At 52.8% G+C, this 27,003-nt stretch overlaps 1 protein-coding gene and 1 long non-coding RNA gene across 2 annotated transcripts; one reads left to right on the top strand and one right to left on the bottom strand.

Annotated features, from left to right (window-relative positions):
• Positions 1–14,416: 14,416 nt before the first annotated feature.
• Positions 14,417–16,214, bottom strand: LOC131418346 (uncharacterized). The gene is made up of 2 exons (XR_009222882.1): positions 15,981–16,214; positions 14,417–15,831 (listed from the first exon to the last, which is right to left on the bottom strand). It is a non-coding gene; the product is annotated as an uncharacterized LOC131418346 (long non-coding RNA).
• Positions 16,215–24,700: 8,486 nt separating this feature from the next.
• Positions 24,701–26,729, top strand: CEBPB (CCAAT enhancer binding protein beta). Its single transcript, XM_058562486.1, has one exon. The coding sequence runs from the start codon at positions 25,097–25,099 to the stop codon at positions 26,138–26,140; it is 1,044 nt and encodes a 347-aa protein (XP_058418469.1). The 5' UTR covers positions 24,701–25,096; the 3' UTR covers positions 26,141–26,729.
• The last annotated feature ends 274 nt before the right edge of the window (positions 26,730–27,003 follow it).

The following is a 27,003-nucleotide window of genomic DNA, read 5'->3' as shown; positions in this document are numbered from 1 at the left end:
GCTCTGCTTGCGGCGGCCGCAGGGCCGCGGAGCCGCGGCGAGATCACGCCGCCCAATGACCACCCAGCGCCGGGCGCGGCGGCGGCGAGGGCAGGAGCCTCGCCCGGCCGCGCGTCACGGCCAATCGGGGCCCGCGCCGGGGCCGCGCCGGCCAATCAGCGGCCGCCGAGCCGCAGCCAACCGCGGCGCGCGGGGGCAGGGCCGCAGCTGGGCGCAGCTGGGCGCGGAAGCGTGGGGCGGCGGCGCGTCGGGGCCTCGCTGCGCCCCCGGCCTGCGCCGGGCCCGCCCTCGCCGCGCCGCGGCCCCTCGCCGCCGCCTTGGGCTCGGTTTACCGGCTGTGCAGTGGGCCGAGGTTGTGCGCCCCGGAGCGGGAAACGGGCGTTTGCTTAGCGCGCACCGTCAAGCGCCTACTGTGTGCGAGGCACGCGAGTGGACGGCGCCGGGCCGGGGTCAGGGAGCCCTCGCCTGATGACGCCTTGAGTAGTGCTGCCTAGCTGGGGCCGATTTGCACGGGGCTAGCTTATCGAGCCCTACCGCGTGCAGACATTACGAGGACCGTGCATACACCTACTGTGTGCCAGCTCGTGCTGTGCGCCCTGGGGAGGAGAAACGTCGAGCCTGACCCCCAGGAGCTCCTGTTCTCCCCAGCAAGAGGACAGTAAGCCGATGACAATGACCCTAAGAGTCACTGTGAGATTTGGTGAGCGCTTAATATCTGTTAGGCGTCGGGCCAAGTGCTAGATAGCAGCATTTTATTTACTTGGTAACCAAGGATGTCGCCTCCGCCTTCTCGGAGGCTCCTCCTGACTCCCTGCTCAACGCTGCCCCCTCCCCCAGCCACTGTGACATCACCCTGTTTTGTCCACAGCGCTGGTCATGGGCAATGAACTTGCAGTTCGTGTCTCCCGCACCAGAAAACCAGCTCGTGGGGGCCGGGACTTGCTTTGTTCACACTGAACCCATGTCTGTATCAGCGTGGGGCACACTGTGGAAGCCCAGTAAGTGGTCGCTGAATGAGTGAGGCGCAGCCAAGTACTTGGACTATCTCAGCGGGTAAATAACAGGGGCAGGGTTTTACCGCAGGTCTAGCTGGCTACGGAGTGCGCAATAATTGCTCATATGAATTCCATACAGTGTCACCAAATGGGAGCTGTTCTAGAAGGACCTAAAGGTGCCTGGGGGGAGCAGGGAGAGGAGGTAAGACCCCTTCTAGAAAGTCTTTCGGAGGCTCCATCCTGCCCTGGTTTTCTAAGGATTTAAGCTCTGCATTCCTCAGCTGCTAGGAAAAGCCAGTCACCCCGGGTCTGTTTCCCAAGTGTTCCCGCCCTGGGCGGCCACTGTCCCCAGCCAGGCCCATGCTCCCTCCCTGCTTCCTCCTACACCTCCTCCCACGAAAGAAAAGTAAGCTTTGATGACAGGGACAGGTTGCAGCCCAAGTCCTGGTGGATTCTGGCAAAACCAGCTGGCCTCGTGTCATTCATTAACTTACACAGTTGGATTTTCAACCCAGGAGCTTAAGGCGGTTTTCCTTCGTGGAGACTGGAACTCACATTTCAGTGAAACATCCTCCAAAGCTCTCTGCATGTGTCCCAGACCTCCAAGCTGGCTGGGATGGCTCCTTATGGCTGGTGTCTAGAGACCCCCTAGTGGCCAGTACAAGATGGGTGATGGATAGACAGACTGCCTGAGATCGTTCATTCATTCACTCATCACATGTTTATTACACACCCACCTGGCCCAGGCACTGTTCTAGGGAAACAGCAGGGAACATGGCAGTTTCCTGGGAGGTGAGGGTGGGGGTCAAGGAAGGCCTGTTCAAGAAAGTGACATTTGAGCCAAGATCTAAGAGAGATGAAGGAGCCACTTGTGCAAATATCTGAGGACAAAGTGTTCCAAGCCAAGGAGACAGCAAGTGCAAAGGTCCTGAGGCAGGAACATGCCTGCCACGTCCAGGAACAGCAAGGAGGCCAGTGAGACAGGAATGAGGAGAGGGGGGAGGTGGGAGGAGGTGAGGTCAGAGAGGAAGAGAGAAGGGCAGATGAGGCAGGGCCTTGAAAGGGATCAGAGATTCTTTGATTTTTACTTAAAATGAGCTGACAAGTCTCTTCCCTCTAGACTTTTGAATAAAGGAATTACATGGCCTGATTTATATTTCAAAAAATGTTATTTTTAATGTGTAGGACATTCACATGCTTTGAAAATCAAAATTATATGTATATTATTTCATATAATATAATGGAATCGTACAATATATGGCCGTTTTTGGTCTAGCTTCTTTCACTTAGCATAATGTTTTCAAGGTTCATCCATGTCGTAGGACGTCATTCCTTTTTATGGCCAAATAACACTCCATGGGATGGGTACACCCCATTTTGTTTATATATTCAATTGATGGACATTTGAGTTGTTTCCACTTTTTGGCTGTTATAAGTGATGCTGCGATGAACATGCATGTATAAGCTTTTGTGTGGATGTACATTTTTATTGCTCTTGGATCTACATCTAGGAGTCAGATTGCTGGGTCAAATGGTAGCTGTGTGTTTAACTTTTTCTTTTTTTTTTTTGGTGAGGAAGATCCGCCCTGAGCTAACATCCAATGCCAATCCTCCTCTTTTTGCTGAGGAAGGTTGGCCCTGGGCTGACATCCGTGCCCATCTTCCTCTACTTTATATGGGACACCGCCACAGTGTGGCTTGACAAGCGGTGCCTCGGTGCGCGCCTGGGATCTGAACCTGTGAAACCCGGGCCGCCGAAGGGGAGCACGTGAAGTTAACTGCTGCCCCACCGGGCCGGCCCCAATCTTCGCTTTCTTGATAGTGTCCTTTGATGCACAAAAAAGTTTTTACTTTTGATCAAGTCCAATTTATGCATTTTGTTCTTGGTGCTTTAGGTGTCATATTTCCTCATTCTTTTTTTACAGCTTCATCGTATTCCACTGTGTGGCTGGACAATAATTCATTTAACTAGTTGCCTGTGGGTGGACACTTGGGTTGTGTCCTGTCTTTGACATTGTAAACCTTTTATATAATGGCATTTTTGCGTGTGAAGGTGGGTCCGTGGGACACACTTGGGAAGTGGGATTGCTGTGACAGATGTCAAATGCCTGTCATTTGGTAGATCTAGACAAACCTGCCGGGAGGGAGGGAGGGAGATATTGCCATTGGAATCTTATGCTAATTTATACTCCCACCGGCCGTGCTCGAGTGCGTTTCCCACGGCCTTGCCAACAGCGTGGCTATTAAAGTAAGTAAAATTAAACATTCAGTCTTTCAGTTATACTGAAGTGCTGAGTAGTCACATGTGGCTGGTGGCTAATGAATTGGACAGTGTAGATATAGAACATTTCCACCATCACAGAAAGTTCTGCTGGGCAGTTCTGGTAAGGACTTGTACAGGGACCTTGACTTTACGTTTTAATAGGACCCCCCTGGCTGCAGGTGGACCGTGGCCTCAGGGCCCCTGCAGAGGCGGGAGAGCAGAGAGGAGGTGACTGCAATAGTTCGGGCGGGAGAGGCTGGAGGGGTAGGCGAGGGTGACCGTGGAGCGGGCAGAAGTGGTCGATTCTGGCTGCGTTTTGAAGGTGGCCGGGATTTGCTCGTCACTGGCATGTGGGGCTGAGGGAGAGAGAAGTCGAGGGTGACTCCCAGGTGTCTGGCCTGAGCCCCTGGAAAGAGGGAGGTGCCGTTGACTCAGCTGGGGGAGGACAAGGTGGGAGCAGGTCTGGGGAGCCGGGAGACCGGAGTTCTGTGTGGGGCCTGCTCTGTGTGAGACGCAGGCTGACGTCCCAGGTAGATGTGTCTCATGGGCATCAAGTTGTTTTTCTGGCCTAGACAATGACGTGCTTTTGGTCACCAAGTTAGAGCAAAGCCAGAAAGGAGGGAGAGGCAGAATCACATGCCTAAGACGGGGCGAAGGTCAAGGGCAGCGATGGGCAGTGGAAGGAGGCCAGCCTTTGAAGCTTAGAGTCTCACAGTTGTGTTTCTGAGCCACGCAGGTCCATTTTCCTTCCAGGAAATGGACGAATACCTCTTCATAGGCTTGTCGTAAGGCTCACAGTGAGCACAGTGAGAGGTGGGGTACCTGGCAGGCAGGAGATACTGCAGAAACGTTTGTTACCTCTCCCGTCTGTTACGCTTCACTATGAAGGTGGTGGGATGAGATCCACACCCTCACCTGACATTCAAGACCCTGTTGATCTGGGCCCTGCTGATTCTCCAGCCTTGTCTACTGACATCTCCCGCTGTCATCCCGCCGCAGGGCCTTTGCACTTGCTGTACCTGCTTCCTGGTGCACGTGCTCCCCAGAGAGTCACATCGCTGGCCCCTTCTCCTCCTTCAGGTCTCTGTTCTCTAGCTCCTCCTAGCCCTGAGACTCAGGCTACAAAGCTGCTCGAGATGGACACTCCCAAGGTGTCACAGTGTTGGGGGATGGAGCCCCCATGACTTGCCTCAAATCATGTTGATCTGGATTGCCCCATTCACTTATTCACCAAATCTCTACTGATACCTGTGGGCGGGATGCTGTGTAAAATGCTGGCAATACAGCAGCGAACAAGATGGGTGAGGTCCCTGCCCTCACAGTTGCAAGAGGGACAGACAATAAACAGGTAAAAAGATAATCTAATGTCAGGTAGGGACAAATGACGATGAGAAAGGAAGCAGGGTGCAGAGCTGGGTGGAGAATGACAGGGAGTGCTTCACTAGATGGGGAAAAACGGAGGGAGTGATTGGCATAGTGGATGAGAGCAGAAGTGCACGGTCAACAATAACGACCAGCATTTACTGGGCACCTTCTGCATGCCAGGTCATGTTATAACCTCATTGAATCGTCACATCCATCCCCAAAGCAGTTGCTTAAAACAGCATTGACTTATTCTTCTCACAACTCTGTGGATTGGCTGCTGGTTCCTCTGCTGGTTTCACCTGGGCTCGTTCATGCAGCTTCACTCAACTTGCAGCTGTGCTGGAAGGTCCACGATGGCCTCATTCATACGCCCAGCAGTGGGTGCTGGTGGCTGCCTGGGGCATCTCAGTTCTGTGGGTGGCCTCTCAATGTCCAGAAGGCTAGGCTGGCTTCTTTACGTGGCATTCTCAGGGCAGCATTTCAAGAGTCCTAGAGCCTCTTCCTGGCATTTTTATTGATCCAAGCAAGTCAAAGAGCAGCCTGGAGCCTCCTCGTTCCTCCTTGGCTCCCTTGCATCACATGCCCATTCTTGGACCAATCACTGGCAGGGGATAAGATTACCCAGAGACCCATCGGGTCCTCCCAAGGATCTGGGGATGGGGTCTCTTCCCTGAGCTGGGCTCTTGGGGGAGGGGCCATTGCTAGCCACTGTTAATGATGGGTGCAACTCCTTTCCAGGCATTTTACAGGCCCAAATAAATGCAAAGGGTCTTCCTGCCTGCGAGGCTTACACTGAGAACCCTTTCTGGGAGAGTCTTGGGACCGAGACCTGACTGGGGCCCAGATCCTGGGCAAAATCATGCGATGGTTTTCCTTTTCCTAGGAGCAGGTGGGAAGAACAGATTAAGACTATGTTTTCTCTTTTTTTGCTGAGGAATATTCACCCTGAGCTCACATCTGTGCCAGTCTTTCTCTATTTTGTATGTGGGTCACCACCACAGCATGGCCGCCCACAAGTGGTGTGGGTCCGTGCCTGGAAACCAAACCTGGGCCGCTGAAGCAGAGTGCATCAGACTTAACCGTTAGGCCACTGGGCTGGCCCCAAGACCCTGTTTTAAAAACTAGAATAAGGGGCTGGGCTGCTGGCACAGCAGTTAAGGGTGCGTGCTCTGCTTTGGTGGCCCAGGGTTCGCAGGTTCGGACCCCGGGCGCGCAGCAACGCACCACCTGTCAAGCCGTGCTGTGGCGGCGTCCCATGTAAAGTAGAGGAAGATGGGCACAGATGTTAGCCTAGGGCCAATCTTCCTCAGCAAAAACAAAACAAAACAAAACAAAAACAGAGGAGGATTGGCATCAGATGTTAGCTCAGGGCTCATCTTCCTCACACATACACACAAAAAGAAACTAGAATAAAACATAGGTGATTAAAATAAAACCCTTTTTAAATAATAATTTCAAATTTATAGAAAAGTTGCAAGAATGGTACAATAAAATTCCATCTCTCCTTCACTCAGATTCCCCAGTTGTCAACATTTTGCTACACTTGATCTATCATTCTTTCTCTGTGTGTGTGTAATTTTTGGAACCATTTAAGAGTCAGTTAGAGACACTGTGTCCTTTTACTCCTAAATAAAATACTTTAGTGCGCATCTCCTAAGAACAAGGACATTCTCTTACATGACCACTGTGTAGTTTTCAAAATCAGGAAGTTTAACATTGATACAATGTTATCATATAATTTTTATTGTTCATATGTTCATATTCAAATCCCTCTAATTGTCCCAATAATGAACCCAAATCTTTATTCTTTTTTTTTTTGGTGAGGAAGATTGGCCCTGAGCTAACATCTGTTGCCCACCTTCCTCTTTTTGCTTGAGGAAGATTCGCCCTGAGCTAACATCTGTGCCAATCCTCCTCTATTTGGCATGTGGGTCACTGCCACAGCATGGCTTGATGAGTGGTATAGGTCCATGCCCAGGATCCGAGCCTGTGAACCCTGGGCCACCAGAGCGGAGTGTGCCAAACTTAACCGCTATGCCACTGGACTGGCCCCTTCAAATCTTATTCTTAAACTAGTGACTTCCAAGGTCATTGCACCTCTTCCAAAGAGGTAAAACGTGAACCTGCCCAAAGAGAAGAAAATCAGTAACATCCACAAATCTGCTTAAAGAATCTGTGCTTGCTTAGAAATCCTACCCGCAGGCTCCCACATCTAGAGCAGTGGTTGTCAACTGGGGACAACTTGGGCCCCCAGGGCGTATTTGGCAGTGTCCGGAGACATTTGTGGCTGTCACATTGTGGGTGGTGACATGCTGCTGGCATCTCGTGGGTAGAAGCCAGGAATACTGCTGGACATCCTGCCACGCACAGGACAGCCCACCACAGAGAATCCTCCAGCCCCAAATGACTGCGGTGCTGAGGCTGGGAAACTCGGGTCTATGAAGTTGGGGAGAGACCCTTCCTCTGTTGCCATCGGAGCACCCGGATCTGAAATTCAACGCAGCGATTCTGCTTCTCTCCAGCTACCCGGGAAACCACACTGCTACAGGCACACAGGCCCAGCCAGGTCTGCTTACGATGGCTCCACACTGGAAGCAACCCCAAGGCCCGTTAGGAGGAGACCGGGCAAATAAAACAGTGCGGTCACGCGGTGCTACAGCTCCTCCCTGGGCTCTGCTTGCTCGTCTGTGAAATGGGGCTGGGGAGGCAGGACGAGAAGGATGCCAGCAATCGTGGGCCCAGCTGCTGCCTTATGACTATGAGCATAACTGCTTCTGACTCACGCGGGCCTGATGCGCTGGGATTATGTGCTGACGTGTCTCGGGGTTTTTATCGACGTGTCGGGAGGTGGCCGGGAATGTCTCTCCGTTGGAATCAAGGGCGGGGCCTCTGCTGAGTCACTTCTGGCCCCTGAGGACCCAGCTCAGGGTCTGGGTCATTGTAAAAGCAACTGCCATTTCTTTAGTGCCAACCGCACACCAGGCTCAGCGCCGAGTCTGCATGGTCACTCGCTCAACTCCCGCGCGGGAGGAGCACGTTTACTCTCTCGTCTCCATTTTATAAATGAGGAAACTGAGGCTCAGAGAGGTCATGACACACAGCCGGGAAAGGCGGAATCGGGATTCAAACCCAAGACGAGTCAAATTGCAAAGTCCGTGCTGTTTCCGGTCTGCCGCATGTTTTCCACTTACGGTCGGCGCTCAGAAAGGCTGTGAGCGGCCAATGGACAATACATTCATCGGCAATAGAAGCCCCGGTTTCACAGAAAACATGGCCGCCCAGCTGTGGTAGCTGACTGACTACAGTTCCCAGCCTCCCTTGCAGCAGTGTAGGACACGTGACTAACTCAGGCCAATAGAATGAGAGGGGAAGTGGCACAAAGCATTCTTTTTGTGCCCCTAAAAAGGTTGAAGTCTACTTTCTTTTCTCTGCTTCCCACTGGCGGGAATGTAGACGTGAGGGCAGAGCTAGAGCAGTCACCTTGGACCGTGAGATGGAAACGGCTGGTTGAAGATGGAAGAGAAAATATAAGATAGCAAGCATCTGGGTCCCTGACACCATAAAGCTGCCGTCCAAACCCGGACTGCTCTCATTCAGATTGATGTGAGAGGAAAATTAGCTGTTTTCTTGTGTAGGAGACACTTGTTATTGGAGCCTTCCTTACAGCATTGAGCCTGTATCTCCACAGTGCCTTTATTAAATGAATGTATGGATGATTGAATGACAGGGGGAGCAGCGATCCAGCCCCACACACATATAAAAATGCACAAAGACCGCACTGGAGCCTAGACGGCAGCATCGTCCAAATGCAGTGGACAAGTGTGTGGCCATAGGAACCAGTTCCAAACCTGGCCCTTCTACTAGCTTGCTGTGTGCCTCTGGATAACCCACGTGCCCTCTCTGGGCCCCACACTCGTTGGTTGTAAACCAGGCTTAGCAAGCTCATGGAATCTGTGCAATTTAAAGATGAATCTTTGCAATTCCATTTCTAGGAATCCATTCCCAGAGAAATTCTCACCTCACAGCCCACGAACACAGGTGCAAGGATGTAACTTGGTTTGCGGAGCAAAATCTTGGAACTATCCTTAGAGGTGATTGAATAAACTATGACATGTTCATGTTCTGGAGTGCTAGACAGCTGACTGTGGCCGTGAGGAATTCTCTGGGGACGCTTGCTGGCACAGAATGATACTGCAGCCCAGCCCAGCAAGGCATTGGGAATTTCCAGAGCAAGAGAGGTTCAGGGAAGCTGTGTGGACAGTCTGGGGAGCCACAGAGCAGGGAGAGATTTGGAAGGAAGGCCCAGGCAAGGAGACTGGCCTGGGTGTGGAGGTTGAGAGCACAGACCTGGGTTTGAATTCCAGCTTCACTGCTTCCTAGCTGGGTGCGCCTGGGCAGATTTGGGACTTTCTCTGAACCTAAGTTTCTTCTTCTATAAAATGAGGCTCCTAGGGTCCACCTTACAGATGTCTGGTGAGGATTCAATGAGAGAATTCATTCATTTGATTATTTATTGAACCAACATTGAGCCCCTATGATGCGGGAGATTGATTGGCACTAAGGATACACCCAGACCTGGGTCCTGCCCTCGTGGGGCTTACGGTCTAGTGGGGGGAAGACAATAAACAAGTAAACAGGCAGATAAGATAATCTCAGGTGTTGAGGAGGGGCTCTGGGGGTGGAGGCATGTTACGAATAGGGTGCCGGGGAGGGCTTCTCTGAGGAGGTTTGAGCAGAGGCCTGAAGGAGCCGCATCTTGTGTATATAGACTACAACGTATAAGATGCCAGTGGGAGAGCGTGGCACACAGTAAATCTCAATAAATGGTGGATCATCGTCTTATCACACAAAGGAAAGGGATTAAAGGGAGATGGGGATCCATCTCCAGGGTCTGATGCAGTACAGAGTGAGAAGATTCCTTAGGGCCTGGTGGGCAGAGGAGCAGCCCCTGGACCCGAGCAGACCCAGCTCTGGGAGGCCTTGGGCAAACCACTGTCTGGGCCTCTGTTTCCTCATTTGGAAAATGAGGCTGATAATGCCCATTGTGAGACTGCGGGTTGTTATGGGCTGAATTATGTCCCTGCCAAATCCATATATTGAAGTCTTAGCCCGTAGTACCTCAGAATGTGACTGTATTTGGAGACAGGGTCTTTAAAGAGGTGATTAAGTTAAAATGATAGAGTGGGCCCTGATCCATTACTACTGATGTCCTTATGAGAAGAGGAGATTAGGACACAGACACTTAGAGGGGAGACCATGTGAGGACACAGGGAGAGGACCACCGTCTACAGGCCAAGGAGAGGCTGCAGAAGGAACCAGCCCTGCAGATATCTTGGTCTTAGACTTCCAGCCTCCAGAACCATGAGAAAATAAACTTCCGTGGTGTAAGCCAGTCTGTGGTACTTGACTGTGGCAGCCATAACAAACTAATACGGGTGACGTATGATACAGACAGGCACATAAGAGGCCCTTGTTAGAGGCTGCTTTCCTTGGCCCGGAGCCTGACTAGTGAGTCCTCGGCATCTCTGCAGGCTCAGAGTCAGTCTCGAGGTCGCCGCTGTTACTCTGAAGCTTGGCCCAGTGTGCCTCTGGATTGCCTCGCCTGGGGAGCCAGCCCACTTAATTTCTGCCCTTCCCTCTGGTTCATTACTCCGTCAATCCACAAACGTCACGTGGTACCACTGTGGCCGTCCTGTAAATTATGGCGTGGCCGGTGTATCAGCTGGGGTCCAGTCTGGAAAGCGGAGACCACTCTCGGCATTTCAAACAGAAGGAATGGAGTACAGGGAGTTGCTCACACAGATGATGAGCCGCCAGAAGGGCAGGATGAGGCACCTCAGGATAAGCCACAGCTGGAGGCCAGAGGGACAGAAGGGGGATGTGGTGTCACTGGGTACAAAAAGCCAGGGCTGGCACCATGGTGGGGGCTGCCGGGTGGGAACCAGGACCAGGGAGGGAGGGCCTGTGGGGCAGGGACTGGTCCTCCTTGTCCTTGGATCCATTCCCTGCCCTTCTGCTGTTCTGCTCTGAATTAAGAGGGGCTGACCTCAGCAGGCTGCAGTTCCCAGGCTGACATCTCATTGGCCAAGGGTGGTCCTGGTGGGAGACTGGAGGCTGGGGGGAGGGAGAAGCCGGGGTATTGCTCCTCTCCTTATACCTTCTGCTGCACCTCCATCAACCACTGGGTCTCCCCAAGGTTCCAGCTCCCGCGGGACAGTCCACTGTGCGTCCAGCTTTGGAGTGACCACAGGCCCCGCGCTACTGTAGTGTGACCTCCTCCCTCCGTCCCTCCAGCTGAGAGGTGGCAATGACCCTCTGCTGCTGCAAATCTCTGAGCTTCTTCACAGCCTCTTGTTTGGTTTCTAGGCTCCTCCATCATCTCCATAACCAGTTCCCTGCTGGAAAGTCTCTTGGTTTAAATGCTCGGTGGTTTCCTTTCCCGATAGGAGGACAGGCCCTCAGAGCACCCTGGCAAGTGGCCAGCCCAGGAGGCCTGTCCAGCCCCCTCGTCCTTCTTGCAGATAAAAACCCTGCGGCCTGCAGGTGGGAGAGGCAGCTGGGTGTTAGGGATCAAAGGGTGGCCCTGGAGTCAGACAGGCCTCCTTTTGTCCTAGCTCTGCCACTTGTCAGCTCTGTAAACTTCATCAAGTCACTTCCCCTCCCTGAGGCCTCAATTCCCTCACCTGTCACGTGGGACAAGGATCCTACCCATCGACTCAGGGCTGTTCTGAGGATTTGATGAGATGTGGCATGGAAAGAACTCAGCCACAAACTTGAAAAAGAGTAGGAGAGAGGAGACTTCCCCTATAGCAGTTAAAAGGCATACCCGACTATAATAAAATCAGTGGGGTGCTGGCACAAGGAGAGAGCAGTCGTGCCGCAGCAGTCCACGGGCACGCGAGAACTAAGTGCACAATCATGGTGGCCTCCCCGGAAAGGAGAGGTCGTTCGGAAGATGGTGTTGGGAAACTGGCCCCAAATAAAACTGGATCCTTACCTCACACTGCAAACAAAGGTGGACTCTAGGTGGGTTAAAGACGTAACGTGAAGTGCAAAATTATAAAATTAGTAAATGTTACATACACACAATGGGGTACTATTCAGCCATAAAAAGGAATGAAATTTTGACATGTGCTACAACATAGATGGACCTTGAAAACATTACACGGAGTGAAATAAGCCAGACACAGAAGGACAAACGTTGTATGATCCACTCATATGAGTACCTAGAATAGGCAAATTCACAGACAGAAAGTCGAATGGTGGTTGCCAGAAGCTGGGGGGCGGGGCATGGGGACTTATTGTTTAATGGGTACAGAGTTCATGTTGGCGGTGATGAAAAAGTTTTGAATATAGATAGTGGTGATGGGTACACAGCATTGTGAATGTCATTAATGCCACTGAATTGGACACTTACAAATGGTTAAAATAAATATTATGTTTTATATATTTTACCACATATACACAAAAGTTTACCCCCACCCTAAAATCAGTAGAAGAAAAGTCAGAAAGTATCTTTATGCCTAGAGGTGAGAAAGGACTTGTTAAAGCAAATTTCAAAAGCACAAGTGGAAAGAACCCAATTCAAAAATGGTCAAAGAATTTGAATAGGCATCTCTCCAAAGAAGATATACAAATGGCCAATATGCACATGAAAAGATGCTCAACATCATTAGTCATCAGGGAAATGCAGATCGATACCACAATGAGATACCGCTTCACACCCATTAGGACGGCTATTATATATACATATAAACAAAACAGAAACTAACAAGTATTGGCGAGGATGTGGAGAAATTGGAACCCTTGTGCATTGCTGGTGGGATGTAAAATAGTGCAGCTGGTTGGAAAACAGTATGGCAGTCCTCAAAAAGTTAAACATAGAGTTACCATATGATCTCCAATTCCACCTCTAGGTATATACCTAAATGAGTTGAAAACGGACTCAAACAGATTCTTGTACACCCATGTTCATAGCAGCAGTATTCATAACAGCCAAAAGGAGGAAACAACCCAAATATCCATTGACAGATGAATGGATATACAAAATGTGTTATATACATACAATGGAATATTGCTCAGCCTTAAAAAGGAACGAAATTCTGACACATTCTACAACATGCATGAATCCTGAAAATATTATGCTAAGGGAAATAAGCCATACACAAAAGGACAAATATTGTATGATTTCATTTATATGAGGCACTTAGAGTAGTCAAATTCAAAGAGACAGTCAATTAGATGTTTCCAGGGGCTGGGGTAGGAGGATGAGGTAGGGCATTGTTTAATGGGTACAGAGTTTCTGTTTGGGATGATTAAAAAGTTCTGGAGGGGCCGGCCCGCTGGCGTAGTGGTTATGTTCATGCGCTCGGCTTTGGCAGCCCGGGGTCCGTGGGTTTGGATCCTGGGCGCGGACCTATACGCTGCTCATCAAGCCGTGCTGTGGCGGCGTCCCACATACAAAATAGAGGAAGATGGGCACAGATGTTGGCTCAGGGACAATCTTCCTCACACACACACACACACAAAAGAAATATTTAAAAAAACAAAATAAAATAAAAAGTTCTGGAGATGGATGGTGGTGATAGTTGCACAACATGTGAATGTATTTAAAGCTACTGAATTGTACCCTTAAAAACAGCTAAAATGGTAAATTTTATGTTATCTATATTTCACCACAATAAAAAAAGCACAAATGTATAAAAGGCAAAAAAACATTAAAAAAGGTATTTTGATTACATCCAAACTGAGGAATTCTGGCCAAAGGATACCATGGACAAAGGAGAGAGGTGTAAGAGTGTGAAGACACTGTCATGTCTAAAAGTGCAGTGCTTAGAATATGCAAGAAACTTGCAAATAAACGACGACAGAAAAGCCAGCAGCCCCAGTGGAAACAGGGCAACGGATGTGAAGAGCAATGTACAGCAGAGGAAAACCACAAGCGCACGAAGAAGGCTCAGACTCGTCAGTACGAGTCGCAAATGAAACGAAACGCAAATGAAAACAACCAGGAGACACCACTTTACACCCAGCAGAGGGGTAAAGATCAAAAACGGGGTGGCCCCCAGATCTTGGTTTCAGAATGCCGTTCTGCACTGAAAGGAGCCAGGGCTGGGGCACAAAAAGTAGAAACTCAGCCCGGAACATCTTGTTGTGCCAGAAAATAAGGAGACGGTGGAAGGACACAGGAGCCCACCAAAGGGGGCTTACACTGGCCAAATCTGGGTCAGTTTGAGCACCCAAATAAATAATAATAGTGACGGATTTATAACCCAGGGAATAAAATAAAATCCATGAGTCCATACTGATATAAAGGAATAAACAAATAAATGGGGGCATGGGGATTTTAAGATATGTCCACAAATTGTTTGACACCCTTCTCTTTGAGAGGTGGAATCCAATGCCTCCCCCTTGCATGGGGGCTGGACTCAGCAACTTGATTCTAATGAGTAGAATGTGGCGGAAGTGATGCTGTGTCAGCAAAGGAGGTCACAAAAGGCGTTGTGGGCCTCCGCTCTCTCCATCACTCTCTCTGGGGGAGGACAGCTTCCATGTCATGAGGACACTCAAGCAGCCCCGTGAAGAGGCCCATGTGGCGAGGAACGGAGGCCCCCCACAACAGCCGTGTGAGGGGGCCGTCTCCGAAGTGGATCCCTCAGCACTGAGTGTCCCATACAACCACCACTGGCCACATACGGCTGGAAGGACTCACAACGTGGCTGGTCCAACCTGGAACGTGCTGTGTTCGATGTCCACTGAACTTCAAAGACAGCATGAATAAAAAGATGCCAAATATCTTGGTAATACTTTTTAATATTGAGAACATGTTGAAATGAGAAGAGTTTAGATATATTGGGTTATGTAAAATATATTACTAAAATGAATTTCACTGGCTGCTAGGAAATTTAAAAGTAAGCAGGTGGTTCCATTGTGGCTCACATTTTATTTCTCCTGGACAGTGAAGCCCCAGCCCCAGACGAGCTTTCAGATAACTGTCGCCCCAGCTGACATCTTGACTGCAACTTCAGAGACTCTAAGCCAGAACCTTCCAGCCAAACCACTCCTGAATTCTTGAGCCACAAAAACGGTGAGAAAATGAATGATTATTATCTTAAGCTGCTAAGTTTTGGGGTCATTTATTACATAGCCATAGATAGATTGATTGAAGCAAGCATATTAATGGATGTTAAAGTTAGTGGGTGAACGGTGAGGAGTAACAGGATATTTAAATAGTTAATCTCCCCATAAGATACTTATTCGTTACAGAGGGAAAAACAGTAACTCGACAGTGGTGAAACCTGGCAGGGGTCGCCTTGACCAAGTGACCAATTAATATCACCAGTAACGGGACAAATGGCTCTCAGGCGTCTCCCGATGGGGGCACCGAGGAGGACATAACACCACCTGGGTGGTTCCTGACGAAGGTGCATGGCCTGAGTCCAGCCATGAGGAAACCTCAGACAGAGTCGAAGGAGGGACGTTCTATAAAATGACTGGCCTGGCCTCTTCAAAAGTGTCGAGGTCGTGAATGAGGAGAGACTGAGGAACTGTTCCCAATTACAGGAGACCAGAGAGAAAGGGCAGCTAAATGCAGAGTAGGTTGCAGACACCAGTACAGCTCATCCCTAAGCACTTCCGCATGCATATCTTAGCTAGGGCTCAATATTTGTTTCTCTGTCCGTAGAACTTACATCCAGTGAAATGCACACATCTTAGGTGTACTTTATTTTTGGCAAATGCATCTCCCTGTGTTATCCAAACTCTTTCCATGATATGGAACACCAAGTGGGTTGAACTGTGTCCTCAAAAAAATATAGTCAAGTCCTAACTCTTGGTACCTGTGAATGTGAAATAGGGTCTTACAGATGCAACCAAGTTAAGATGAGATTATACTGGATTAGGCTGGGCCCTAAATCCAATGACTGGTGTTTTATAAGAGAAAAGAGAAGGAGATTTGGACACAGACACACCTGGGGGAAGAAGACTATGCGAAGACGGAGGCAAAGATGGGAGTGATGCAGCCACGAGCCAAGGGGCACCAAGGATTCCGGCCACCACCAGGAGCTGGAAGAGACTGGGAAGGATTCTTCCCGAGAGCCTTCAGAGGGGGCACGGCTCTGATCTCAGACTTCTGGCTTCTAGAACTGTAAGAGAATAAATGTATGTTGTTTTAAGCTGCCTAGTTCGTGGTACTCTGTCATAGCAGCCCTGGAAAGTAATACAGAACATTCGCCATCACTGCAAAAATCACCCTCGTGCCCCTGCCCAGTCCATCCTGCCCACCCCCAGCTTGGGGCACCCTCCATTCTGATATTTTCCACCGTAGATTCATTTGCTTATACTAGAGCTTCATCTACCTGGACCCATGCAGGATGTATTCTTTTGTGTCCACTGTCTTTCACTTGGCGCTAGATTTTGGAGATTCACCCAAGTTGGCGCATCTTTCAGTGGTCGGCACGCCTGTAATTAAAGTCAATTTGCTTGAGGAGGAAGCACATTTTGAAGTTGAGGAGAGGAGTGGACAATAAGGATGGGAAATTTGTCCCCAAAGCTGGGCTGGGAGGCCCCTGCCCTGGGGCCTGACCACACAGGTCACAACCCACAGGGGCTTTCTCAGCTCAGAGCCGCTGCGGGGGTTGGAGGCTGGGCTCCATCGCCACCTGGTGGTGATTCTAGGCGATGCAAGGAGATGTCAGCACTGGGCCCAGCTGGGTGGGGAGATGGTGGGTCAGGCAGGTGTGTCTTTTCCTGGGTTGGGCCCCAAACCACTGGGCACCTACTCAGCACCTGCATGGGTGTGTGTGTGTGTGTGCATGCGTGCGTGTGTGTACAAGGATGACCTAGAGAGGAACTAACCCCAGTAGGGGCAGAATAAGATCCTAGAGGCACGAAGTATAGGGAGCATAGAGGAAGTGGGGAGTAATTTTTACTCGGACCTTCAGGGAAAATTTCTCTGGGTGTTTATCAGCTGGAGGTGGAAGGGAAGGGTGTTAGAGGCAGAGGGAACAGCATGAGCAAAGGTGTGGAGGCAGGACTGTGCAATGTAAGGCTTTCTAAACCCAAACAAATAACAAGGTAATATGTATCCATGGTGAACATTTTAAAGTTAGGAAAGGATGTAGGTCTTCCTCCCACCTCAGGCCCCCAGCCCTCCCCTCGTGCTAGACTGACTTTAGGGGCTCCAGTGAACCAGCCTCCGGGTATGTGTGCCCTTGTGTCACCCCCTGCCCTTGCATCTGGGCTGACCAATAGAATGAGACAGAAATGGTGGTGTGCCAGTTTGGGGCTTAAGCCTAGAGAAGGCCTAAGGCTTTCACTTCTGTGCTCTGGGGAAGCCAGCTGCTGTGTGAGGAGTATGGCTACTATGCTGGGGAGACCACGTGGAAAGGCCACACAGAGAGGCCACACGGAGAGGACACCAGGAGAGACTACTTGGACCACGTGCAGGGGCCACGTGGAAAGGCCACATGTGCAGAGGCCACTTGGAGAGGCCACGTGAGGAGGAAGAAACTACCTACTGGAGGAACCGAGAACTATGCCGGCAGACACACGCTCCAGCCACCATCAGCCACTGGGCCATCCTCGCTGAGGTGCCATACATGGGAACAAAGAAGTCACCTTGGGTGTTCCAGCCAGCAGCCAGCACTGGAACAGAGACAAGCTGTCCCCTGTGTCCTGTCCAAGATTCCTGACCCACAGGGTCATGAGCAAAAAAAATGGTGGTTGTTTTAAGCCACTAAGTGTTGGGGTGTATCGTTACAGAACAACAGAGCACCCCTGGCCCGAGGCTGTCACTGCTGCCAGTTTCCTGTGTCCCTTCCAGCAGGAGACTACATCCTCAAACACACACACGAGATTTCCGTGTCTCCCTTCATTTATGTGGGAGTGTGCACCCCACACGTTTTGGCTGCACTTGGCTTTTTTCTCTTAATGATAGATCTTGGAGATGGTTCTAGATGGGTTGTGTTCCATACAGTAGTCACCAGCCACATTGAATTAAAATGGAATGAAATGAAAAATTCAGTTCCTCAGTCACACCAGCCACATCTCAAGGGCTCAATGGCCACAGGTGGCTGGTAGCTCCCATATGGCACAGCCCAGATGTAGAATATCCCCACCATCCCGGAAAGTTCTATGGGACAGCGCTGGTCTAGATCCTCCCCCCACAGAGCTGCCTCAGTCTTTCTAGCAGCTGCATGGAATTTCCCGGTAACGATGGCCACGGATGTTATCTCACAAGCTTTTGCTGTTACAGTGTCCGTTGGTCTTTGTGCAGGTGCGAGAGTCTCAGTCGTGTAAATGCCCAGCGACGGTTCCCATTTTGATAGCTATGGCCCAGTCACAGCTGGAGGCGCTCCCACTTTGCACAGCCACTACGAGTAAGAGCACCAATTTCCCCACACCTCAGCAACACTGTGTGGAACTCACAATCAAACAGATTTTCTAGCTAATGGTGAATGCTTTCAAGACAAACACCACTCCACCAGGGTACTGCTCTGCCCTGCTCTTCTCTCACGCCACAGCGTCAGTGGGCATCTTTCCATGACGTTGTATGAAGATCGACCTTGTCGTTTAAACAAAAATTGTAAAAGTCATGTAACGTAAAATTTACCATCTTAACTATTTTTTTTTTTGGTGAGGAAGATTAGCCCTGAGCTAACATCCGATGCCAATCCTCCTCTTTTTGCTGAGGAAGATTGGCCCTGGGCTAACATCCATGCCCATCTTCCTCCACTTTATATGGGATGCCGCCACAGCATGGCTTAGACAAGCGGTGCGTCAGTGCACGCCCGGGATCCGAACCTGCAAACCCCGGGCCACCAAATTGGAGCGTGCTAACTTAACCACTGTGCCACCGGACTAGGCCCCCATCTTAACTATTTTTAAGTGTCCAGTTCAGTGGCATTAAGTAACATTCATATCATTGTGCAACCATCACCACCATCCATCTCCAGAACTTTTTCTTCTTCCCAAACTGAAACTCTATACTCCTTAAACAAGTCCCCATTCCTCCCTCCCTGGCCTCTGACAATCACCATTCTACTTTCTGTCTCTTTGAGTCTACTCTAGGTGCCTCATATAAGCGCAATCATACAGTATTTATCCTTTTGTGACTGGCTCATTTCACTCAGCATAATGTCCTCAAGGTTCATAATGTCCTCAAGGTTCATAATGTCCTCAAGGTTCATCTATGTTGTAGCAGGTGTCAGAATTTCCTTCCTTTTTAAGGCTCAGTAATATTCCATTGTATGGATAGACCACACTTTGTTTATCCATTCATACACTGATGGACACTTGGGTTGTTTCCACCTTGTGGCTATTGTGAATAATGCTGCTATGAACATGGGTGTACAAATACCTCTTCCAGACTCTGTTTTCAATTCTTTTGGGTATATACCTAGAAGTGGAGTTGCTGGATCACATGGTAGTTCTATTTGCAATTTTTTGAGGACCTGCCATACTGCTTCCTATAGTGGCTGCACCATTTTACATTCCCACCAATAGTGCAAAAGGGTTCCAATTTTTCTATATCTTCACTAACATTTGTTACTTTCTGTTTTTCTTGATAGTAGCCATCCTAAGGGGTGTGAGGTGGTCTCTCATTGTGGTTTGGATTTGCATTTCCCTACTGATTAGTGGTGTTGGGATCTTTTCATGGGCTTCTTGGCCATTCATCTCTCTTCTTTGGAGAAATGTCTGTTCAAGTCCTTTGCCCATTTTTTTTTTTTTTTTTTGAGGAGATCAGCCTTGAGCTAACATCTGCCAATCCTCCTCTTTTTTTTGCTGAGGAAGACTGGCCCTGGGCTAACATCTGTGCCCATCTTCCTCCACTTTATATGGGATGCCGCCACAGCATGGCTTGCCAAGCAGGGCATCAGTGCACACCCAGGATCCAAACTGGCAAACCCCGGGCCGCCGCAGTGGAGCGCGCGCACTTAACCACTTGCGCCACCAGGCCAGTCCTATCCTTTGCCCATTTTTAATTGGGGTTTTTGTTGTTGTTGAGTTGTAGGAGTTCCTTATATATTCTGGATATTAGTCTCTTCTCAGATACCTGATTGCAAGTATTCTCTCCCATCCTCTAGGCTGCTTTGCTCTCTGTCGATCGTTCCTTTGACACACAGAAGTCTTAAACTTTGATGTAGTCCAATTTATCTATTTTGTCTTTTGTTGCCAGTTCTTGGTGTCATATACCTTGTCCCTTTAAATGGCTGCGTGGTGGTCCCTTGTGTGGCTGATCTATAACTGGATCTATCAGCAAATCCTGAAGGTTTTCCTTTCAAAACAGATTCAGAATTTGACCACCTCTCCCCGCCTCCACGCCCACCACCCTGGGGGAGTCACCATCATCTACCTGCATGACCGCGGTCCCTCCTCACGGGCTCCCTGCTTCTGCCCTTACCTCCAGCGCAGCCCACCCCTCCACGCAGACCAAGGGACCTGTTAGAACCTAAGTCAGCTCCTGTCCCTCCTCTGCTCAGAACTCTCCAAAGTCTTCAGGTTGGCACACAAAGCCCTGCATGATATGGGCCCACTATTTCTGAGATAATTTCCTGCCACTCTCCCTCTGCTCCACCCACAACTACACAGGGCTGGCCATGCTCCTCCCTCAGGGCCTTTGCACTTGCTGTTCCCCCTGCCTGCTACTCTCCCCGCAGATATCTGCATGGCCTACTCCCTCATGCATTCATGTTTTTGCTCAAATGTCACCTCAGTGAGGCCTCCCCTGACCACTATAATCTGAAGTTAAAATCAAATCCCCCAGCCCGCTCTATCCCCCTCCTCTGCTGTATTTTTCTCCATGGTACTTACTAGAATCTAACACAATGCATACTTTACTCAATTATCTTGTCTATTGTTTGTCTTCCCCAAGGGGAATGTTAGCTCCACGAGAACAGGAATCGCGCTGTCTCGTTCATGAATGTCTTGTTCTGTCTCTAGGGCCTGAACTACGATAGATGCCAAAAATTTGGGGGAATGATGAAGTGAAAGTGAGCACTTTTTTGTCTGTTTGCGGGACATTTTTATGTCTTTCAGTGGCCTGCTCGTGTCCTGTGAGCATCTCTCATATCCATAGTGCCAACCTCTGTATCACAAAGCAAGGTACCCAGTAGGTCCTCAACCAAGAGGATTCGTTTAAAGCAAGCCTGCATTCCCAGAGCCTGCCACGTGGGGGCAGCATATGCCCAGGCAAGTTTCACCAGTCAGCCCTAGCGTCTCCCAGGACGCCAGAATTCTGGATCCCAGGATATTGGGGCCTGGCAGCCCTTGGGGACCTAATCTTGGCCCCATTTAGCAGATGGGGAAAGTGAGGCCTCAAAGAAGAGGCGTGGTGGGGAAAATCCCAGACATTGGAATCAGGGGACCTGGCTTTTAAGTCCGACTCTTTTGCCAGTGGAGCACTGTGGTCTTGAGGGAAGTCCTAGCCCTCTCTGGGCCTGTCTCCCATCTGCCTGCTTGGTGAGTTTTTCATCACTTGCTGCGGTCAGGCCCTTTGTGGGGCTAAGGGGAGGTCTGATTCACTTCCATGTGTTGGGGCGGGCCAGCGGGCCCAGAGGGCCCAGAACACCCGAGAGAGGTGAGATCATTATCCTCATTTTATAGGTCAGGGCCTGAGGTCTAGGGAGGACCCCGGAGTGCCACAGCCAGGAGGGCACAGAGCTGAACAAAAGTCCACCCTGCGGTCCCCCCACTCCAGAGGCATCTCCATGGACCATCTCCAATGGTTCCCCCTTCAGCCTTATTTTTCTACTCGCTGGCTGATTTCTAATCCCCTCTGCAAACATTTTTACCACTCTCCGTCAAAGAGCAACAATGGGACTCCCTTTGAGCAAGTCACCTCGGTTTTCTCCTCCCGAAAATGGGGCTAAGGAACAGCTGCAGAGACTGGGGGAAGGAATTCTGAAAGCAGTCTGGGGCAGAGGAGGGCGGGTATCCGGGTGGGAGGGCGCCTGTTCCTCCCCAGCCCCGTCTGTCTCCTGCCCACCACTCGCAGCCACGTGGGCCCAGCCCACGGCTTCTGGTTTTAAAAGAGAAGCTGGAAATTTGAATTTTGATGTGAAGTCTCCCGATTTTTAAATGTTGGCAATAAAATCATTAAAAAGAAAAAAAAAAGCAAAACACCATGGGGTTGTACTGAACCCGTCTGTGGGTTGGATTTGGCTGCTGGCTGCCAGTTTGCGACCCTTCCCTGAACAGGTTCCTACAAACACCTACGCCGACGGTAGCTGGGAGAGGTCATCGTGGGTGGCGGCGGGCGGATCCTGGTTTCTGGGCTCCGCTGCCTGCAGGCCACCAGGGTGTGCTCTGGCCTCTGGGCCACAGGAGCTCAGCCTCCATCCATCACCCCTCCTCGGGGCAAGGCCGAGCGTTCGTGCTGGGGCGGCAGGCAGGGCCTGTTGAGCAACGAGCCTTGGAAAAACAAGGGCTTACGTCACCGTGCACGCTGCCTCCCCGCAGGACACCTGGGGTGGCAGCAGGTGGGAACCGCCAGAGTCCTCGTCAGGCCGATGGCGACTCCTGGGCAGGGAAGGGGGGAGCAAAGCCTCAGTGTCTGGCGGGTGAGGACCACCCTAGAGGCTGGGGGGCCGCGTCTGGTCCTTGGGGCTCGCCCCCAGGGTCTGGGTTGCCCCTTGACTCACTGTGTGACCCAGGCCATGCTTCTCTGGACCTCGTTTTTCCATTCAGAAAATGGGGTTCACACCGCCAGACCTGTTATGACTTGTTACAAACCCAGAGGGGAAGGTCAGGCTGGAAAGACTTCAGTCCTCCCCACACCTTTAAGGGTGTGGGGCAGGCACCCTTAGCCCAGCTGGGCCTCAGTTTCCTCATCTGTAAAGTGGAGATAATAACAGGACCTGCTTTCCACAAATTATCAGGAGGATTAAATGAGTCAATACATGCAAGGAGCTTAAAATGTGGTTCAGAGACAGTGGAAGATTGGCTTGAGGACACACAGCAAATCCTCCAATAAGCTCCAGACCCCCCACCGTCAGATCTCTGCATCTCCCCAGAACCCTGAGAGGTGAGGGGTACTGAGGCTCAGAGAGGGGAGCCATCTTGCCTGAGGTCACACAGCCCAGCTAACAGGGGAACCTCACCTTCTTCTCAACCTCCTCCATTCATTGAGGACCCTCTGTATGCCAGGCACTGTTCCAGGCACCAGGGGAACAGCAGTGAACAAAACAACAAAAATCCCTGCCTGGAGGGTCTGCCGTGGGGAGGGGGCAACAGGGACAGAAAGCAAGACGGATAGGTGAGATAACTTTGATCGTAATGAGAATGTGAAGGAAATAAAGCAGGGGGGTGTGGAAGGAATGACTGAGGGCCTGGGACTTTTGATGGGGAGGTCAGGGAGGGCTTCCTGGAGGAGGGAACCTTTGGGCTGAGCCCTGAGGAGCTGCCGTGGGCAGAGGTGGGGGAACAGTGTTCTCGGTCCAGAGGGAACAGCAAATGCCTTCATTCACTGGTAAATTCTGGGCACGCCCGGCCCAGGAGTTCCAGTATTTGAGGGCCCGTCCTCACGGAGCGAGCAGTCTGTGGGGAGACTGAGGCAGACAAGACGACTAGGATAATGGTAGCAGCGATACGGCTGGGAAGGAAGTTCACTGCAGATGGGGCAGGGAGGGCCTCTGGGAGGCGGTGTCCCTCCAGCTCAGCCCTGAATGTCCCACTTTGCAGCTTGGAAGGTCTGGCTGGGTGGCCCTGGGGCCTTGGATCCCTCCTTGGCCCAGAGGCTGCTGGGAGGGTGCAGAAAGCCAGCAGGCCAGGACAGTGGTTCATCCGTCCCTCCCTGCCTCCCACCCCCAAGGGCGCTAGGAGCGGTCATTTCTCCAGCTCTCCGGGGCGGAGGTCACCCCTACTCAGCAGATAACGCCAAAGGTTGAGCAATGCCCGCCTGCCAGCCAGGGCCAGGGCTGGGGTCAGTGGGCCGGGGGTCAGCCCCAGGCTGGCTGGGAGCTCCTGCCTGGGCGGCCTGGGCCGGGAGTGGCAGAGGGGGGCCCAAGGAGCTGCCCAAATGGCCCAGGAATGGGGCCCGAGAGGGAGAGCATACTTTCAAGTCCAGGAAGGCTCATCGCCCATTGCCCACCTGTGAACCTGGGGCAGCAAAGCCCCCTCCTGGCAGGGTGAAAAGTGAGCCCCGGAGCTAGGCCCACCCTCGACGCACAGTAGGGAGTGGGTAAAAATGGGGGCACTCCCTTATCTCTCCTGTGTGGCCCCCTCCCCACCAGCCTCAGAAACAGGAGTTTCGGCCTGGCGTTGGCAAATAGGTCTTAGGGTGTCCGGGCAAGTGCCTTTCTTTGAGACGAATGGGGGACATGAGGCCATGTGACCTCGGGGGTGCTGTGCCCCCTCTGGGCCTCTCTGTACCCTCTGGGGGGCCCTTCTTTCTGCCGTGCCTCCCAGTAGAGTTAAAACTTCAGCCTTATGTTTGGGAGTCTGCGGAGGAGACTAATACAACTGATAACAGTAAGGACACCTGCGTGGACATACGCGCAGAGAAGTGACTAGCCCGCGCTCACACCGTGTGGCAGAGCGGAGCACCCCGGGCCCCAGGTCAGAGCGGGGTGGGGCTGCACAAGACCCAGGTGTGCCCTAAAGGGGCGGGCAGGTGCGGTGGGCGGGGCTAGGGGAAGGGCGCGAACTACGTGGGCAGAGGCCCCAGTGCGTCCCTAACCGGCCCCCCCACCCCTTCTCCTATGCAGGTGGCTTTAAGAGGGAAGTCGCCGCAGGCGTGGAATCCCCTCCCTCCAGGAGCCGGAGCTGGGGTTGGAGTGTCCAGGATCCGGCGTGGGGAGCGCCCCCTCTGCGGGGCGTCGGGGCTGGGCGCCGCCGATCCTGAAGCCAGCGCCTCGTCCAGCAGAGGGCGGGCGGCGGCCGCGTTTGGGGTCGGGGAAAGCGATCGCGTCGCCCCCTCCCCGGATTCTCCGCCCTTCCAGGACAGCCTCCAGCCCAGAGGGGGCGGTCCGGGGGCGGGGTCGCGCCTCCTCTTCTCGCTCCCAATCCCGGGGCCGCCGGGTGGGGGGGCCGGGGGCGTGAGGCCGCCCCCCGGGGCCCGGGGACCCCCGAGGGCGCGTTCCCGGGCTCAGGTCCGGCCGCCGCGCCCCGCCGCCTCTCTCCCGGGGTCTCGGGCGGCCACGGCCGCGGCCTCCCCGTCCCGGCGGCGGCGGGAGGGACCGGGGCGTCAGCCAGGCGTGACGCAGCCGTTACCATGGTCCGCCTTTATAAATAACCGGGCTCTGGAGAAACTTTAGCGAGTCAGAGCCGCGCACGGGACCGGGAAGGGGACCCACTCGAGGGTCCAGCCGCCAGCCCCCGCACTAATAGCGGCCACCCCGGCGGCAGCGGTAGCGGCAGCGGCAGCGGCAGCGGCAGCAGAGACACCGCGGCGACATCGGAGCCGGGAGGCCGCGCCACCTGCGGCCCGGCCGGAGCGGGCAGCCCCAGGCCCCCTCCCCGGGCACCCGCGTTCATGCAACGCCTGGTGGCCTGGGACCCAGCATGTCTCCCCCTGCCGCCGCCGCCTGCCTTTAAATCCATGGAAGTGGCCAACTTCTACTACGAGGCGGACTGCTTGGCTGCTGCGTACGGCGGCAAGGCGGCCCCCGTGGCGCCCCCCGCGGCCAGACCCGGGCCGCGCCCCCCCGCCGGCGAGCTGGGTAGCATCGGCGACCACGAGCGCGCCATCGACTTCAGCCCGTACCTGGAGACGCTGGGCGCGCCGCAGGCCCCGGCGCCGGCCACGGCCACGGACACCTTCGAGGCGGCTCCGCCCGCGCCCGCCCCCGCGCCCGCCTCCTCCGGGCAGCACCACGACTTCCTCTCCGACCTCTTCTCCGACGACTACGGGGGCAAGAACTGCAAGAAGGCGGCCGAGTACGGCTACGTGAGCCTGGGCCGCCTGGGGGCCGCCAAGGGCGCGCTGCACCCCGGCTGCTTCGCGCCCCTGCACCCGCCGCCCCCGCCGCCGCCGCCGCCGCCGCCCGCCGAGCTCAAGGCGGAGCCGGGCTTCGAGCCCGCGGACTGCAAGCGGAAGGAGGAGGCCGGAGCGCCGGGCGGCGGCGCCGCAGGCATGGCGGCGGGCTTTCCGTACGCGCTGCGCGCCTACCTCGGCTACCAGGCGGTGCCGAGCGGCAGCAGCGGCAGCCTGTCCACGTCCTCGTCGTCCAGCCCGCCCGGCACGCCGAGCCCCGCCGACGCCAAGGCGCCCCCGGCCGCCTGCTACGCGGGGGCGGCGCCCGCGCCCTCGCAGGTCAAGAGCAAGGCCAAGAAGGCGGTCGACAAGCACAGCGACGAGTACAAGATCCGGCGCGAGCGCAACAACATCGCGGTGCGCAAGAGCCGCGACAAGGCCAAGATGCGCAACCTGGAGACGCAGCACAAGGTCCTGGAGCTCACGGCCGAGAACGAGCGGCTGCAGAAGAAGGTGGAGCAGCTGTCGCGCGAGCTCAGCACCCTGCGGAACTTGTTCAAGCAGCTGCCCGAGCCCCTGCTCGCCTCCTCCGGCCACTGCTAGCGCGGCCCCCGCGCGCGTCCCCCTGCCGGCCGGCCCCCGCGCTGCCGGGACTCCGGGCGGCGCCCCGGCCCTGGTGGCGCCGGCGGAACTTGGGCACTGGGGCGCTTGGCGGCGCGGGGAGCTCGTCGGTAACTTTAATATTTTATTATATATATATCTATATTTTTGTCCAAACCAGCCGCACGCGCAGAGGGCGCGCCCGCCCGCGGTGTTATTTAAAGAAGAAATGTCTATGTGTACAGATGAATGACGAACTCTGCCTGTCCCTCTGCCCCTCTCCAGGCGCCGGCGGGCGGGCCGGTGTCGAAGTTGATGCAATCGGCTTAAACATGGCTGAACGCGTGTGTACACGGGACTGACGCAACCCACGTGTAACTGTCAGCCGGGCCCGGAGTAATCGCTTAAATATGTTCCTGCGGGGTTGTTGCTGTTGCTGTTGTTTTTATTGTTGTTGTTGTTGTTTTTTGGTCTTTTTTTTTTGTATTATAAAAAATAATCTATTTCTATGAGAAAAGAGGCGTCTGTATATTTGGGAATCTTTTCCGTTTCAAGCATTAAGAACACTTTTAATAAACTTTTTTTTTTTTTTTGAGAATGGTTAAAAAGCCTTTTGGGGGCAGTAGTTGGCTTTTGATTTTTTTTCTTTGTTTTGGATTGATACGGTTTTATTTTTGCTTTTCTGGTGTGTCGGGGGTTGCTGTGTGTGTGCGTGGGCTGCTATTATTTTTGGCTTTTTTGGGGGTTGGGTGGGGGTGTTACAGCTGGTTTTTCTCCTCCTCTGCTGCTCTCCGCCCCGGGTCTGTGCTTGGAGATGGGGGTACCAGGTCTGGGGGGGAGGGGCAGAGGAGTGCTGGGTCAGGCTT

Source organism: Diceros bicornis, chromosome 19 (genome assembly GCF_020826845.1).
Source record: "Diceros bicornis minor isolate mBicDic1 chromosome 19, mDicBic1.mat.cur, whole genome shotgun sequence".
Lineage (NCBI taxonomy): Eukaryota > Metazoa > Chordata > Mammalia > Perissodactyla > Rhinocerotidae > Diceros > Diceros bicornis.
The sequence above is the reverse complement of the archived record's forward strand: the minus strand, read 5'-3'. Positions and strand labels throughout refer to the sequence as shown.

Excerpts from the sequence above, each read along its gene's own strand:
- CEBPB (XM_058562486.1), top strand. The coding sequence starts at position 25,097 with ATGCAACGCCTGGTGGCCTGGGACCCAGCATGTCTCCCCCTGCCGCCG.